Source organism: Silurus meridionalis, chromosome 26, assembly GCF_014805685.1.
Source record: "Silurus meridionalis isolate SWU-2019-XX chromosome 26, ASM1480568v1, whole genome shotgun sequence".
Classification (NCBI taxonomy): Eukaryota; Metazoa; Chordata; class Actinopteri; order Siluriformes; family Siluridae; genus Silurus; species Silurus meridionalis.
In genome coordinates this window covers 17,657,089-17,673,548 of record NC_060909.1, presented here as the reverse complement: position 1 = coordinate 17,673,548, position 16,460 = coordinate 17,657,089, and the positions used below count along the sequence as shown (strand labels likewise).

General features: G+C 38.5%; 1 protein-coding gene across 1 annotated transcript; it reads right to left on the bottom strand.

Moving 5' to 3' along the window:
- Window positions 1–1,432: 1,432 nt before the first annotated feature.
- Window positions 1,433–13,757, bottom strand: capn8 (calpain 8). Its single transcript, XM_046840874.1, is given in 22 exon segments — window positions 1,433–1,653; window positions 2,482–2,540; window positions 2,721–2,837; window positions 2,963–3,041; window positions 3,381–3,449; window positions 3,619–3,683; window positions 3,776–3,833; window positions 3,916–3,981; window positions 4,074–4,110; window positions 4,422–4,633; window positions 4,771–4,782; window positions 4,981–5,150; window positions 5,629–5,789; window positions 5,983–6,057; window positions 6,177–6,262; window positions 6,978–7,061; window positions 7,740–7,908; window positions 10,143–10,276; window positions 11,742–11,860; window positions 12,730–12,799; window positions 13,438–13,463; window positions 13,466–13,757. Coding segments are annotated over 22 exon segments (2,100 nt in total). The 5' UTR covers window positions 13,674–13,757; the 3' UTR covers window positions 1,433–1,629.
- Between the last annotated feature and the right edge of the window lie 2,703 nt (window positions 13,758–16,460).

The following is a 16,460-nucleotide window of genomic DNA, read 5'->3' as shown; positions in this document are numbered from 1 at the left end:
AGTGCTGCATTAAGTATACGTGCTAAGGAGTTCAACCACACACTTCAGGGTATCAGGGTATGAACATTATAAATGTTTTAAACTATAAAGCCACACCTATCACATTTTGTGTTTTTAAATCGGGCATACAGTTTTCTACTATGATGCAAATAATTTGATATAGTATATAATGTAGTAATAATATTACTTCAAGCTTTCTCCTTAAGGTAAAATATTGGGCAAAAGAAAAATTGTAGGTAGCAGTTAAAGGCCTGTGTAAACTGAGTCTCAGGACGTTATAATTAAAATACATATTGACATAAAATACATATTGACATAACTTGGCCATATAGTAAGGTTTATAGTAAAGGAGCATTAATATACATTATTCTGCCTAATACAGTGCCTGTCAGAAGATGGAAACACCAAACCTTTTGGATGAAATGCATGTAGCTATGTTCCACTTCACCAGGTTTATATTTGGAAAAGATGCTAACTTATACATGTAGGTTAAATGGTGAAAAGAATACTGAACCAACATGGCTACAATTTTATAATTCAACCCCATGCAATTTCACCCAGACTGCGACTAACTGAAACTGACTTCACAATACAACGACCCGAAGCATAGGTCCGAGCTCGATAAGCGTTAGAGTGTTATTTATCATGAAAAAACCTGAACAGTCACTTCACCTCAATCCTATTGAACTGATTTGGGATAAACTGGATCACAAGACGGTCAAACAGAAATATCCAACAAGTGAAGAACAATTTGGGGAGATTTACAAGAGACATGGCAAAGTATTTCAGCTGGAGAAACAAATTGTCCAAATGCCTGGAATGTGTAATTCTTGCTAAGGGAGGATTTTTCAATGAAAATAATGTAAAGCACATACTGTATACATACGTTGATCTATTTATCAAAGGAACTCTTAATACCAATACATTGCCTAATTTAACAAACAAATGGAAGGTCCATGTGTTTTTAAAAATGAATAAAACACGACTCTTTTGAAAAGACTTTTGACAGGCATTGTATATTAAATTACTGCTAGATATACACTCAACAAGCAAAGGGAAGTAGTTTGTTGGATTTAAAGCCACTGTGTTTTAAATGTTACACTGTGCAACAACTTTGGCACATTGGCCCACTTTAATGCATGACTCCACAATTTTATTCTCGGCCTTTATCTTTAATCCTCCCTGATGGAAAACGCCTAATCTTTAAAAACACATCATATCATGCTTCAATCTTTAATATCAAAATAATAGAAAATAATTAACCCATTAATAAAGCAGGGTGTGATTGTGTTGCATTATTTCAGCTTAATTTTTTTGAGTGTTATATAAGAATATACTGTTTTTACCGCACTGAGCTATGAGTGCATTATGCATCGAAGAAAAAACAAATAACCATAAGAAAGCACCAAAAGATCAGAACTGTACCAGAATACAGGGTTCAATTAGCATTTATTATTGTGTTTCATGTTATGATCTGTCCAAACAAATACCTAAAACCGGATTCGATAACAAAATATAGTAAATCAAACAATAATTTTCATCCTGTTTGGTTAAAAGGCCTAATGGGCGTGGAATAAATCGTGTTGTTGCCTTCTCAGTACACCGTGGATTGTACAGGTCTGAGGGAATTCAGCTTAGTGCCAAGCATAACCACTGAAAAACAAACATGTATGATCGTAAAATGTTCAAACATGACGTAAGAAATAAAACAGATCAAGTATGCTGCTTTTTCCTTCAACTAATTTCATGTTTACTCTATTTATATCACATACATTTGCTAATTCATTTGCCAGTTGTCAAAACATGTACTTTTACGGGTCAGAAAATCTGAATTTATAGTTGACACTGGAGACTCCTTACCCCCCAAAAAATGCATCACTAAGAAAACATATAGAAGGCATAAATTTGCATGGATTAACAACTAGATTAGACACTAATTAGCCCCTGTGTGAGATGATGCTATAGAAACAATAACGAAATACTGTAATGGAGACAATAAATCAATATTATCGAGTAAGCTGGTATGCTATGTAAATATGTAACTGGATATAGTTACATTAATGAAATAAATAGTAATACGATTTGGATTTTATTTATAAAGAAAGTTTGCGGAAGTCCCAGGATCCAGAAAAAAATATATTGTGCAAATGGGAAGTTTAACAGAATACTTGGTAACTTGTTGGGTGAGGGTCTTTGTGGTTTCATTTAGGCAAACATTTGGATGATATTTTGGGAAATAGAACAAAATAAAATACTTTTCATTAAAAACGAATCAAATGAAATGAGAGAATATTTATAGAGGGTCACTAGAAACCCTGTGTCCAATGCTATCTCTTATGAACTGGAGTGATGTAGCTGAGGTTGAGAAGCTGTCAGTGGCGAGTTTTACATTGTATTGAATAATATTTTGCTTTGTCCACACCCACTTCAGGTTTAAAACCAATATACAGATCAATAAAAATGTTAGACAAAGATATTTACCTGCATAATATCCAGCTCAATCTTGCCAGTTTTGTTCTTATCAAACTTGTTGAACATAACTGAACACAAGGGGGAGACAAAATCAGTTTTATAATAAGGCTTTATTTATTAGTAGACCTTACCATAGATAGCTTTGGTCTTATTGATATTGGTTGTTATTGTTGCAATAATTGGAGCTGACAACCAAGAATTAACTCCGAATTGTACTGCAATCCTAAATTTAGATCTGATCCACTCACCGAAAAGCAGCTCCAGACGGATTGCGCAGCCTACGAAGGAATCGAAGTCAACGGCGCTTTGCGGATCTGAGTAGCGAAGGACGATCACCTCCAGAACGTGTGTGTTCAGCTGGAATCCTAGGAGAAATCAGACTATTTTTACGTTCTTGTGATAACACTGATCAAGGATATAAGGTGCCGTAAATATTTGCCATGGCCAGTGGTTACACTCGTGTATGATACCTGTTGGTGCAAAGCCTTACCTGCTTTGTTGAGAGCATCTCTCAGCTCATGGGAGCTAATGGTGCCAGAGTTATCGGTGTCATGGCGCTTGAAGATCTCCTGTTAGAGTAATGAGAAAGTTGATCAAGCTTGGGACACTTGGCTGTCCTTGTTTGAAAGATTAAACAGTTTTGATATAATCTGGGAGGTATGAAGAACCTGAACACACAAAGACTATCGATTCTAGGGGGTGCAAGTTCATGAAATTATTCAAAATGTCAATGATCTAATACCTAATCTTAAATAATCCACCTTCAAACAAGATCCCAATCTTTGTTTTTACTGACAGAGGTTATGGTTAGGGATAGTTTGATAAATGTGTGTGTGTGTGTGTGTGTGTGTGTGTGTGTGTGTGTGTGTGTGTGTGTGTGTGTGTGTATGCAAGTGTGTGTCATGTACCACATAATTCTGTAGCTTTAACCAGAATGCGTGAAACTCCATCAGCCCGAGGGTCCCGTTGCCGTCTTTCTGCATCCTGTCAAGGCTAAAAAAAAACTTGATGTTGTATATACGATATAAGACAGATACAGATTGCCTGATAGGTTAAAAATGTTTAAGCTTTTTTAGTATAATAAGTCTAAATTATTTATTGAGTTGTCCAATTTTTCAAAAGGGGTGTCTATAATACAAAGGATACGTCCAATAGGCTGACAATATGGCGGCAAGTATCAATGGTGAAGCCATCCGTCTTCAGGTCAGTTCCTATATCATAAAAAAGGAATCATTAGCACAATCAACAATAAGGAAAATCAAGAAAACAGCTCAAGACGCGTGAAATGAAATGAAGCTCTTACGTTGAGACACAATTTTGTCCAGAATCTTCTGCAGCTCTACTGCAGAGATTTCAGAATCCTGTACAGGAGAGAACACAATTTAGAGCTTGCCCAGGAAGTAGATTAGTAAAGCCATGTAATAGATTGATGTTTTGACGTACATTTCCAGCAATCTGCTTAAAGAGGGTTTGGAAATGAGGGTCCACATCTTTCTGTGAGATCTTTTCCTGTCAGAGAGAATTTAGTGTTGGCCAAGTTTTTCCAGGTAACCAAAAAAAATATGATTTAAATACCACTTGGACTGTTTTAGCATGTTTACCTTTTTAATATTGGCGCTGATATCAGTCTCCATTGGGCTGTAAGTACAGGATGGGATTAGTCAGAGAAAGTAGTAGGAAATGAAACGCATTACCCAATAGGAACAATGCTGCAAGACACTAGTGAAAAAAACTTCTCAGATGCTTGTACTCAAGATACTTATGGCACAGGAACAGAAAGCCCCAAATCCATCTGAGTAAAACAACTCTGAATACAAGGAACTTTCAAATTGTAAACATTGTCTGACTTTTTTGCAGAACCTGAATGCCAAATTTGCTGCTATGATGTAGGATAAATGTTATCCCAATGAGTTGTTCTCACTCAAATCTAAGCATACAGCAAGTCATACCTGGCACTGGCCTGCTTCTCAGCAAACACACGAAGTATGAAGGATCCCTTGCGGTGTGGCTCGAATGTAGAAGGAATGATGACGTATTCACCGGGTGGCAGTTTGAAACGGCAGCAAACCTCCCGCATATTTATGAAGGTGTCGCTCATGGCCACGGCTCTCTGGCGCAGCAAGACGTCTGGGCCGAGGTGAATGTTATTTTGACCTTTATACTGTAGGACAGATATATGCACGACGAACGTAAACTTATGGTTGGCTGCTATCATATGGTTATCAAGGACAAGTCTTCTAATTTAAATATTCACAAATACAATTGTAAAAAAGAAAAATAGCATCACACCAGACGCACCTGATCAGGAACCTGAAAAACACGAAAGAATATACATAAATATAAACACAACATATATAAACATATATATTTATATTTAAATATACCAAAAGAAAAACTATATATTTTTTTAGTTGACATACAAATGAAAACTGGAGATATCCTTTTGGTTACACTGCAGTAATACTAGAATACTTTGGAAACACAATGGACTGTGTGCTAGGTCAGTACCTTATAGATTGCAAAGCCGATTGTGTTGAGGTCTCGTCCAAACTGCTTCTCCTGGCGCATATCTTTCTGCATTAGGCCGACCAAAAACGAGCAGCCGTCTACACCGTCGTGGGGATCATCGTCTGTCTCCTCCAGCTTTATCACATACTGGGGGTTTGAGCAAAAGGTTGCTGGACAGAACACAATTTCAGACAATTAGAATAGTGTCTCCAACCAAGTAACCAATCCCATCACATAATTCATTATCAAATTTCAGTCCTTAATATTATGTGAAATGGATAAAAACATTATTCCTATTCCGTATATATTAATTCAAGGCATTTCCCTTCACCACTAGTAGAGGCTGCAATTACCAGAATGATATTGCACCACTCACACTCATAAGTTATGTCCTAGTTAAACAGTACTTAAGCAGCTCATGCAATGTTTTGTTACTGTAAAGTCTTGCAATATCTAGTGTTTGTGTGGGTTTGTTGCCTTTGTTAAGTTTGACTATGATTATTTAAGATTATCTCATGGATTACATTACTCTTACCCCACCTCAAATCCCATACAAAAACAAGTTGCCTATTAAATAATATCCTGTGGTACAGTATGTTAAAATGTCTCCTTACTCCTAGCTCAGGCCAAATAAGAAAAAATAAGGACCTGCGTTGTTTCTGCAGCCACCAGCGGTAGAGCCAATCTTCCAAGTGCCCTCAAACTGATGAAAGCTCCAGCGAGCGATGCCTTCATTTGTCAGAGTATCCGGAGTCAAGTTACAGATCTCCAACTTAGAGTACTGCTGCACAAAATCCGAATAAGCCATCCTGAAAGAAAAGCATATTTATATATATATAAAAAAGAGAACCATGGGAAGCATTTGATTGAGCAAAAAATCAGTTGATCAAATGAAGATGCAAAAGTTCTGTGAAGTGAGAAACAAAGTAAGAAGAAAGTGATAGACAAATTGGAAGGAGGAAGATAGGAAAGAAAGAAGAAATACAAAGAAAAAATCTATACCAGAATTCTCCATCTTCTGCCGAGTAATCGAGTTTGCTCTTCTCCTCTGGCAGCACTTGGTCCCACTCTCCAGAACTGAGGATGGCAAGTAATGAGATTTTTGTTCGTTTTCATACCAAATTTATAAAATTTGAGTAAAACGGAAGATCCGATCTATTTAATAAAAAGGATGAACCGATTGTAACAAAACATACTTGTCACTCCAAGCTCCGGTCCACTCCACTTGTCCCCATGGATTTCTCAGGCGCACAAGTTGAACCGGGCTCCCAGAGACATGAACCTAGGAGCATCATACCAGAGCTCAGGAACTAAAGTATGATTCAAGAAACTTTACCTACTAACTTACTTTTCTTGAGAATTTAAACCCATTGTTTGTATCCAAACATTTCAATCCTCAATTAGCAAGTTTGTGCTCTCTTCTAAACTTTATATAAGCAACACCAATAATGAGTTATATTTCATATATACACTATGGGGACAAAGGTATTGGGGCACCTGATTTTTCCAGCTGCATGTGGTTCTTCCCCAAACTGTTACCACAAAGTTGGAGGCACACAATTGTATAGGACATCCTTAGATGTGGCAGCATTACATTTTCCCTTCACTTGAACTAAGAAACCCAAACCTGTTCCAGCATGACAATGCCCCTATGCACAAAGTCAGCTTCATGAAGATCTGCTTTACATTGGTTGGAGTGGAAGTATATATAGGTAGGTTATTACAATTGCAAATGGGGACTAATTTTGGAATAGGATATTTCTGAAAGGGCATACCAAGCTTATGGTCGGGGGTCCACCAACTTTTTTGAATGCTCCAAAAAGCATTACAATATAATTTGTGTAATTGCAACCCAAAATAAAAATGTTTTGCTGATTTACTTTTTTTTAATCTCACTATGCATATCTTATTTTCATGCAACTGTCTTTGCGACATAAAGACGAGTTCTTCTTTAAATATTTGCACAACGCAATTCATAGTAAACGCAAGGGCCTCACCACTTCTGCTCCCGTGATGGAGTAGGCGTGTCCCTTCACCAGCTTCTGTCTGGTCACTGCTTCAGTTTCATATGCACTGCTAATCTGTTCAGGAGCACAATATTTACACATTTATTACACATTTTTCTATTATCTCCATCTCTATTCACACAAACAATAAAACTAGCAAAATCCATGTCCAAAAATTACTAAATGAATAATTAAGCAAAAAAAGTGTTTTCCTTGCTTTGATATTTATTATTTATAAATGTTTTTTTTAAACTCCACTTGTTTAAATATGTATAAAAATTAGCTATAGCTGCAGTCAATCAAAATATGACATGATTTCAGTGTTTGCTTAATTGCGTTTGTTTACACGGTAAACTGTTGCCTGATATACGGTTTGATGCAATGCACGCGGTTCCAGCTGATGAATCTTGCACAAGGCATTAGTAAACAAACTAGGCTAATTGCCACCCCCAGAATGATGACTAAAGCGTCTTGGGTCTTAAGGTCTTAAGGTCTTAAGGCTTGTTAAAATAATAAGAACTACACAACTGGTTTGGTGCAACTAGTAAACAAAATGTAGTTTGCAATGAACTTATTGTGGTCAAAATGGTACTTAATTGGATGTCTAATGGTAGTTCGAAAAGCTTGCCAGAACTAATGGGGTTTAAACTTCATTAGAGCAGATGAAGCCGATTAGATGCGCGATGGCACATTTGCCATGAATGGCCATGTCCAGTCTAATAAAGCACACGGTGCCTTATATAAAATGCTCACATCTATAGAGCTGCCGAGCAGAGATCCCCGATCCAATGCCTTCCTGATGATATTGAACAGAGTTGGGGGGGGCCTCAGCAGTTCGTAGGTCTCGGCAATTCCACCGGTAAAATCCTCAAAGCCCTCTGTGGTGGAGCCTCCTGAAAGAGCTTCATATGAGCTGTTTACCCTGGAAAGAAAAGCACAACAGAACTAACTGGTCATATTGCTTTTAAAGCCTTTTATAAGCTGGATAAACATGCAGTTTGTTTGAGCACATAATATAGCAAATACTCTTTCAGCCTGAAGTCCTTTCCTGGTATACCTATTGTTTTGCTTTAAAGAAAATTTTGAAATGGGTTGCCAGAGCAAACATTAGAGAAAACAATGAGAAGGGGTTCATCTAGGAGAATTATCCTTTTTTGAGCCTGCCTTTGCAATCATCCTGTGTTTTAAAATCCAGAACAGACTGAAACAGGAATAAAAAGACAAAAATGATGCACAATGATGACATATACAGATTTCATTTGATTCTTGAAATGAACCTGTAAAACTTTGCAACTCTTTGAGCAATACTGAATGTAATTCTGTAAATATTATAATTATGCCATTAGAATGAATGGTTACACATGAGTAAAGGTGTGTCAGGGAGGGTTTCCTACAGAACTATTAGACTATTGCTAAAATATCCAACCTTTCATTCTACTTGTTTTCATTCTGAAACACCGGCGGTTTTGTCCAAACACGGATGGTGCAAGTCATCAAGTGGGCTTGTGACGCATCCTGATTGATAGACCTTGTGCCAATACCATACATTATATACATGATTCCGAATTAGAATCAGCCAAGTGCTGATATTGCTCTTTAATCAAGAACTAAATATCTTAAACTCAAATTCCGAGTTCTCTATACCCAGTGAAATAACCCGACTTTAGATAGTGGACATCCCCAAATTCTGTTTTTCGAATCACACAAACAGTTGGTTAGTAGCCTAGAACATGGAGAGAGTTTTGAGAGCCCTCACTGGACAGAGCTTTTATGGTTACCTCATATAGCAATAGTATTGTTGGCAGGTACTCTTTGGCCACAGTGTGATGTGAGCAAACTCTGCTCCCTATCACAAGTGTGTTTGCACCATATACACACAAGGATGTGTACATCATTTCCAATGAATAATTCCAGACCCAGATTTTCCAAGTGTGTGCTCTGCTGTGTGACAGTAACTTGTTCATCAGGTTCTACAGGTGTGGTTTAATGATAGAGCAGGCTTGGGGGAAGGAAAATCTTGCAGCTGTAGGATTGGCCAGTTGTGTGCGATTGCATTATGTCCCAGAATATTTGTATACCTCCATTCCATAAGTAACCATACTGGACAACTTCCACTCTTCTACTGTATATTAGCTGAGCTTGTATTGAGAAGCTATACATTTTAACTTCCAGGCTTTCTCCAGCTTTGGCATCTGCCATCTCAGATTACCTTTTTGCATGGAGAATTTCAACTTCTTTATCAGTTTAACATCTCAGGATGTGTGCACACTACTGCTGACACCTGCCTTTGTTATATTACTTTCAGCTAGTAAGCATTCAGCTAAAAACAGTGTTGTTCTCTACTAGAGTTGCAAACAATATGGTATACATGAGTATGAGCTAAATTCCAAGAGTCTGTTTGAATTTGCGACTCCTCATTTGCAATTCAATCTGAGCACCACGACCACATGCAAATTCATATTATATAAGAATATTTGTTGTAGTGTGGCTCACCTTGCTGTTGGGACTGTCCACCCAGCAGCCAATGTGTACACACAGATATTGACTGTATCTTTCAGATCTGTGGTGATGAGGGATTGTCCATTTTTTAAATCAGAAATGATTAAGAAGAGAACCCAGACAGGTGTTCTAGCCAATATTTTTTATCCTGTTTCTGTGGTAATTACTGTTTAGCCAGTTGGTGCAAGTCTTGTGCATGTTTAACAGATCAATGTGTTTGGTGGCCTTGGTTTGGTGGTGCTTGCCTTGAAGCTTAGAACTGCTCTGCTCTCATCTTGTCTAGTGATCTCATCTTATCTCTTGGTAGAGCTTACTACATTAAAATGATCAGCTTTCTGTTTTAAACTAAAAGAAGCACACATTAAGCTCCCAGGCAAAAAACTGACAGGAAGTTGTCTGGCAGTGGTGTTTGAGTCAGGTAACTCGGTTTATCATATGCATTAACACTTCCAAAATTCAGAATGCCATTGCTGGCTCTGCTATTGCGTATTTATTTTACAACTAGGTGGATAATGTATATATTTTGGGCTGTGGCTGGATTTGGTAATCAATGTTTGACTATGACAAACTCATGTTAGACAATGCCTGTAATCTTGCCCAGCTACTGAGACAACAAGAAAAAGCATCAGTGTTATTTACATATGCAATCACACTTACTTTGCGTAGGCTTTCTCCAGCAGGGCACTCCAAAACTCGTTCCCTTCTTCTGAGTGAACAAACACCAACTGACCATTTTTTGTAGGTAGTCGGTCATCAATGACAACGTCCACCCACTCACCATAATGCCAAATCTGTGGATAGAAGGAGGTGGCAGTAAATCTGTAGGACTATCCTATAACCTAGCCTCCTTAAATGTGCCAAGGATTATGTTTAAGAGGTTAAACATTAACATGCCTGGCGTTCATTAGATTTTATGAAAAATTAGAAATTATAAACCAATCTCTCAGCCATCAAACAGATTATGTGGTGTGTGCTGGTTTAAAGCCAACAAAGGCTAAATGAGTAAGATTAATGGATAAGGACTAATTGTCAGTGATTAGCAGTGGCGGGCCGTTCATTTGGTACGTGGGCCTTCAGTGAGGACTTACCCGACTTAATCCACCTCTTAATACCACTACTATCACGTCACAATTATGAAAACCATCAATACAATACAAAAACGCAATATAACAACACCTGGCATTACAGAGAGAGAGGCATTTCACATATGGAGGGTGAATACCATTTTACTGAAGCAAGAAAACCAGTGAGGACAACTCCAAACCGCTACACTACAACCACAACTGTGCACCTACATCATCTGGAGCAGTTCAGAATCAATATTTGTCTAATAACATGACAAAAACAAACATTTTTATAAAATACAACCTACTCACCAGAGATGCAGACTCATAATTTGCACCGCTCCTCAGAGGCTAAAATCCAGTGGTACTGCTCGTATTTTCTGGTCTGGAAGTGGTAAACAAACCCTTTCCCGGGCTGAGACAAGCTATTTAGCTTCTGGGTTGGGCGACCTTTCCTCACAATGTCTAACTTTTCTTCAAAATGTATTTTTAAGTATGTCCGAGACTAAATAAATTTCTCTTCCTCTGTAGGCATAAAAAAGTTGAACTCCGATGTATTCATGTGTGCAGCACTACAGACATGTTTTGCCAGTCGAACTTGGCTGTATCAGTTTTCCTCTGACCAACAAATCAAAGGACGAAAAAATGCTGACGCTATTCTGGGCCAGTTAGCTAGCCCTTTGAGGCGAATATAAAATCTGATTGATTAAAGAAACAGACCCATTGCTAATATTTTCTATGGTCAGAGAGCCAGCAGTACTGACTTCAAAGGCTCTGGGCAGATTAGATTGACATGGCAGCACATAGAGGCTGAAATCTGATTGGACAAAAAATCGAACATCCACATACACGTACCGGAAGCAGTGCAGCCAAGAGAAACACTACAAAATAATGAGAATAAACTGTTGGGAATAAATTAATACAAATTCATGGAACAAATATTAGAAATTAGGTTGTAAATGTAGTTCAGTGCTTCTGATAGTGTTTAGGCCAGAAGAGAAGGCTTTGCTGGCCCTGACCGCCTGCCACTGGTGATTAGAAGGGTATGAGTTCAAATCTGCCAATGATGCACTATTGGATACTTGAACAAGGACTATAGTAAGTTGCTTTGTTTTGCTTATAAGTTGTTTTGCCAAGCTTATAAATAAAGTTTTTTTATTTTTACGGCAACAAAATTATGTCTTAAACCCACCTGGAAGTGAAAGATGCCAGCATACTTTTCAGTGAAACTCTGATCAGCGGGAACAACACGCCCGAGAATTTCAGCATCCAGAGTCAAAGAGGCAATAGCCGCCAGGAGCCAGCAGTCACCTGAATGAGTCGAAGGTCATTTGCAGGATAAAGGAAATAAAACTCAACAACAGCACAACAGATCATGTTGATTTGGGCTATGTACAGGGCACATTTCAGAAAACAATTAAAATCTGTTTAACATTTATTTAACATTTTAACACATTGCCAAAAAAATAGGGGGGGTTTACCTGGAATGGCTAAGACCACCAATTTTCTTTGATGGAGGTGTCACTGTGAATCAATACTAAGTTTTTCCTGACTGATTCAACGACAAACTATATCAAGTCGGCCAGGGCGTGGTTTAAGATATACCATTATTCGTCCCACAGTGGGAAAATTTCACCGCCACCCATGAATGGTTTAATAAGAATGAAATTGTTGCAACTCATACACTATGGCTTTGAATATCACTGAGAGATTTGGGGGTTTTAGATCACCATTTTCAAAACCACTATTATCATCAAAATCCATATCTTTTGGAGGAATTGTGTTCTTGGCTCCAATACTGTTCCAGAGAATTGCTACATAAGGTGGTCACATGACATATCCTATAAGGATCAGAGGTTAATGGTTGTGTGGAGATCAAATCCCTTTGTTTTGGTACAATGTGAATGAATACAACATTCAGCTTACACCACATTACCAGCCATATAGCATGTAAGCATGTCTTGCCATGTCTTAACTTTTTTTTCATGCTGATGATCACCAGGGTCAGAAATTTAACCCTGCACAATTGCTCCGTTTGACACCCATAGAGTAAAAAATAAATTATGCATGAGACTTTTTGCTTGATTACAGTGTATATTACAATGAGGCGTGTCACCGGCACACAGACGGTCCTGAAACATTTATTAACTCAAGGTCAGCTTTAAAGGTTTTCGGCTCACCTAGAGCTCCCTGGCGGATGTCAGTCCTCGTAGCGCCATCACAAATGAACTGAGGATTCGGGCAAAGATCCTTAACAACAACAGAGGGACAGAAAACATGATTGGAATAAAAATTTATCATTAGTAAATTTTGGTGAAATTCTCAAATCTTGTAATATACATTTTCTATAAGGCATCTCCAGGCAAATTGCAGGTTTGTATTAATGCGTTGTTATAGTAATGTTATAGTTTCCATATTACAACATATTCACAGGCATTTGTATGGTGAATACTCCACATAATTACATTAAAACAACCATTTTGTTGCTTGGTTGTTAATTTTTGAAATTATACATTTGAATTAGCTTTTCATTGCTTGTTATTGATCAGTAATTGATGGATTTTTCCCCAATATTCAATGTAAAACCATACAAGGTAGAGCTTTGATGTTTTAGTTGTATGTGTACTCTATTCATTCTGGTCACCACAGACAACATAACAATGCACGTTAAAAGAGAAAGCAAATAGAGGAAGTGCTGTAACTGTAGAGACACCTTTCAGAGATCAAAGAAGAACAAAACAACCATTTTATATATCAGCCTTAAATTGGTATAAACATCAAATAGTTTTTTTATTCTACACTAGAAAGAAAAACCAACATTCAAATTTTCATAGGCAAAAACACCCTAAATGTACTGGTTATCCATCACACACTGGCAGAATGCTCACCGATGGTCTTTTCCATTCCACTCCATGGTCTTGGAGGAATGTTTCCCCAGCTGGTTAAATCCTAAAGAGCTGACTTCTGCAGGGAAAGTGGGGTCACAGAAGAGTTTGCCACTTGCCAAGCACTCACTCCGGAGTGTCTCAAAATCCTGTTTTTTGAAAGAAACGGCATTATCATTGCCTCCCAGTCCTTCCTCTTTGTCCTTCCTCTTGGCCAGCACATTGGCGATGTTAGACATCTTGACACAAGCCTAGTCTCAAGCTTTGGCTAGTCTTTTGAGAGTGTGATGAAAAGCGTCTGTTTCACTGTGCAGCTTGTGTGCTGAACTTATAAGGTGCTGAAGAATAGAAGGTGGGCGGTGGGGCAAGGGGTGTGGCAGGTAATTGTTTACCTGTCTGCAGGTCATCTGCCATCTGGTGGATGAATAGATTTGATAACACAAAGGACACACCTGAGGGTCTGCTGGCACACAAGTCTGGGATGAGATTAAGAGCTTGTTATAGATTTTTTTGTCAGTGCATAAGTGCTCAAAGGCAGTCTTTAGCAGGTGTCGTATTTCAGGCAAAAGCTGCTAGTCCTTTAGGCTTGAGGCCAGGTATTGGATCTCTGTAAGATGAATTTAGGGCAGTGCCCAAGATGTTGCACCAGACTGATTTCAAGCATTTTTAAATCCATTTATGAAATGAAGGTAATCCAAGAATTAAAGGATGTCTAAGACAAGTATTTCCAAGAAACTCTTGTGAAATTCCTGCAAGCTGTCCACTGCACACTGCTCTAAGGACTCTTGATTCTGGCTTAGAAGATTGTTACTGTACCACAGCAATGTTGGATGCTCGATGACAAACATGAATTCCATTGTGACTGTCCATGTTTCTACTGAAGAGGTAGTCCCCGACTTATGATGGAGATGTGTTCCGATGGCCCCATCAGTTAAAGTATGTAAATGAGGTGTTCTAAGAGGACTTTTACTTTGGTGGGTTCCTTGTTTTCAATATTTTTCCATTTACCCTGCCATCTGAACAACATCTCAACAACTGTTCATTTCATCATCACAAGTCATCCCATTAATCTCATCGTTGCTACAGAATGGTACAAACATTAATTGCACACACACAAACACCCATACGAACTCTTCACTGATTGAACTGAACTGTAACTAAGTAATTGAATTTGACAGTAATTAAAAAGTACTTTGACATTGATGAGACGGAACTACTATTGGCCCAGCATGTGTAAAGATGTGCAAGAGTGAATAGAACAGTGTAAAAGATGTACTCTTGCAAAAGATGTCTTTCCAAGGATCCGATCCCCAATGACATGCTCCACTAGAAGTTCTGGCCATGGACTATACCCAGCTGGAAATGTCCTTTGATGTGTATGAAAATGAACTTGTTCTGACAGACATGTTTACTCGGTATACAGTTGCTGTCCTAACCAAGAACCAAACAGCACATACCACTGCAAAGGCCCTCATCAAACATTGGTTTGTCTACTATGGGTGTCCAGCTCGTCTGCATGCAGATCAGGGAAGATGTTTCGAGGAACAAGTGATCAAGGAACTCTGTAAACTGTATGGTCTCAGTCTCAGGTGGGAAGGATTTGGAGGAGGGTGGACGCAGAGAACGGATGATTGAGTGAAGAGTCACCATAGCCGACTGAAGACTGCTGTAGAAGTTGCGAACACAGTTGCCAAAGAAGCCTCTAAAAGACGTCAGAGAACGTATAACCGGTAGTCCTATGGAGAGCTTGTCAGGCCTGGTGACCGTGTGCTATTGCGCAGTTACAAACATAGGGGCAGAAACATAATCCAGGACAAGTGGGAGCACACACCTGCATTGTACTTAAGCAGAATCATTCAGACATAGCTGTATTTACTGTCAAGCCTGAAAAGGGGGGTCCATCTAGGGTAGTACAAAAGACCAAATCCATTACTGCACATTTCCCTCGCCGCCAAATTCTCCTACACCACATAAAATCAGATACAGAGCTGAAAACCAGTCAAATTCTAAAATAATTCCCAGATGTTGTGTGCAGTCCTGCTACCACACCTAGTGCAAGAACAGAGGGAAGTAGCACAAGATGCAATTCCAGAAAGCGTATTGGAAATACAAGAAGATTCAAATGATGCTGAATGTGATTTCAGACATTTAAAGTGAAAGTGCTTCAGAGCTTAGACCAGGGGTGGCCAACCCGTGGCTCGCGAGCCGCATGCGGCTTTTTGGCTGGTTTCATGCGGCTCTTATGTTCATATCGAAGTTTGTGTTTGTGTTTTTTTTAATGTGCGTGTTCGCCTCGCTTGAGTTCAATATGGTATTTGCAAGACTTAAATGATCTTGCCCCTACTGGGAAACTTTGCGGTTTCATTTCACGCGCATGCGCATTTGACAAAAATACCGTATTGAACTCAAGCGAAGTGAACATGCACATAAAAAAAAAAAACACAAAGTCTGTGTTTTCTACCCTAAAACACGTGGAATCAGAGCATCAATCTGTTCTGACTGACACCCATGTGAAAGAATTGCTTTGAGTGGCAACAACGGAATTTGAAGAGGATTGTTCAAGGCAAGGAATGGCAAAAGTCCCACTAAGTAACATGCATAGTAAAAGAAAAATTCTACTGTAAATTATTATATTTTTGTTTGTGGATTTGGTTAAACTAAGAGTTTGTGTGTGAGACATTGCACACAATGTTCATTGTTGAAAATGACTGGCCTGTGGTCTTAGAACTGTAGGAGTCAATTTCTGTCATTATGTTGGTGTGTGACATTTACAATAAATCTGGCTGAGCAGAGGTGTGTGTGTGTGTGTGTGTGTGTGTGTGTGTGTGTGTGTGTGTGTGTGTGTGTGTGTGTGTGAGAGGAAGGGATGGGTAATGTTCATGTGTGCCCATGTGTATGATGTGGCTCTTTGCGGTAACACAGTAAAAAAATGTGGAAAAGTACCTGTGAGGTATAGGGTTGATCATCATGTGAAATAAGATCATAAAAGGAAATTACCTAAGATTGTGGTGAGAAATATGTATAAA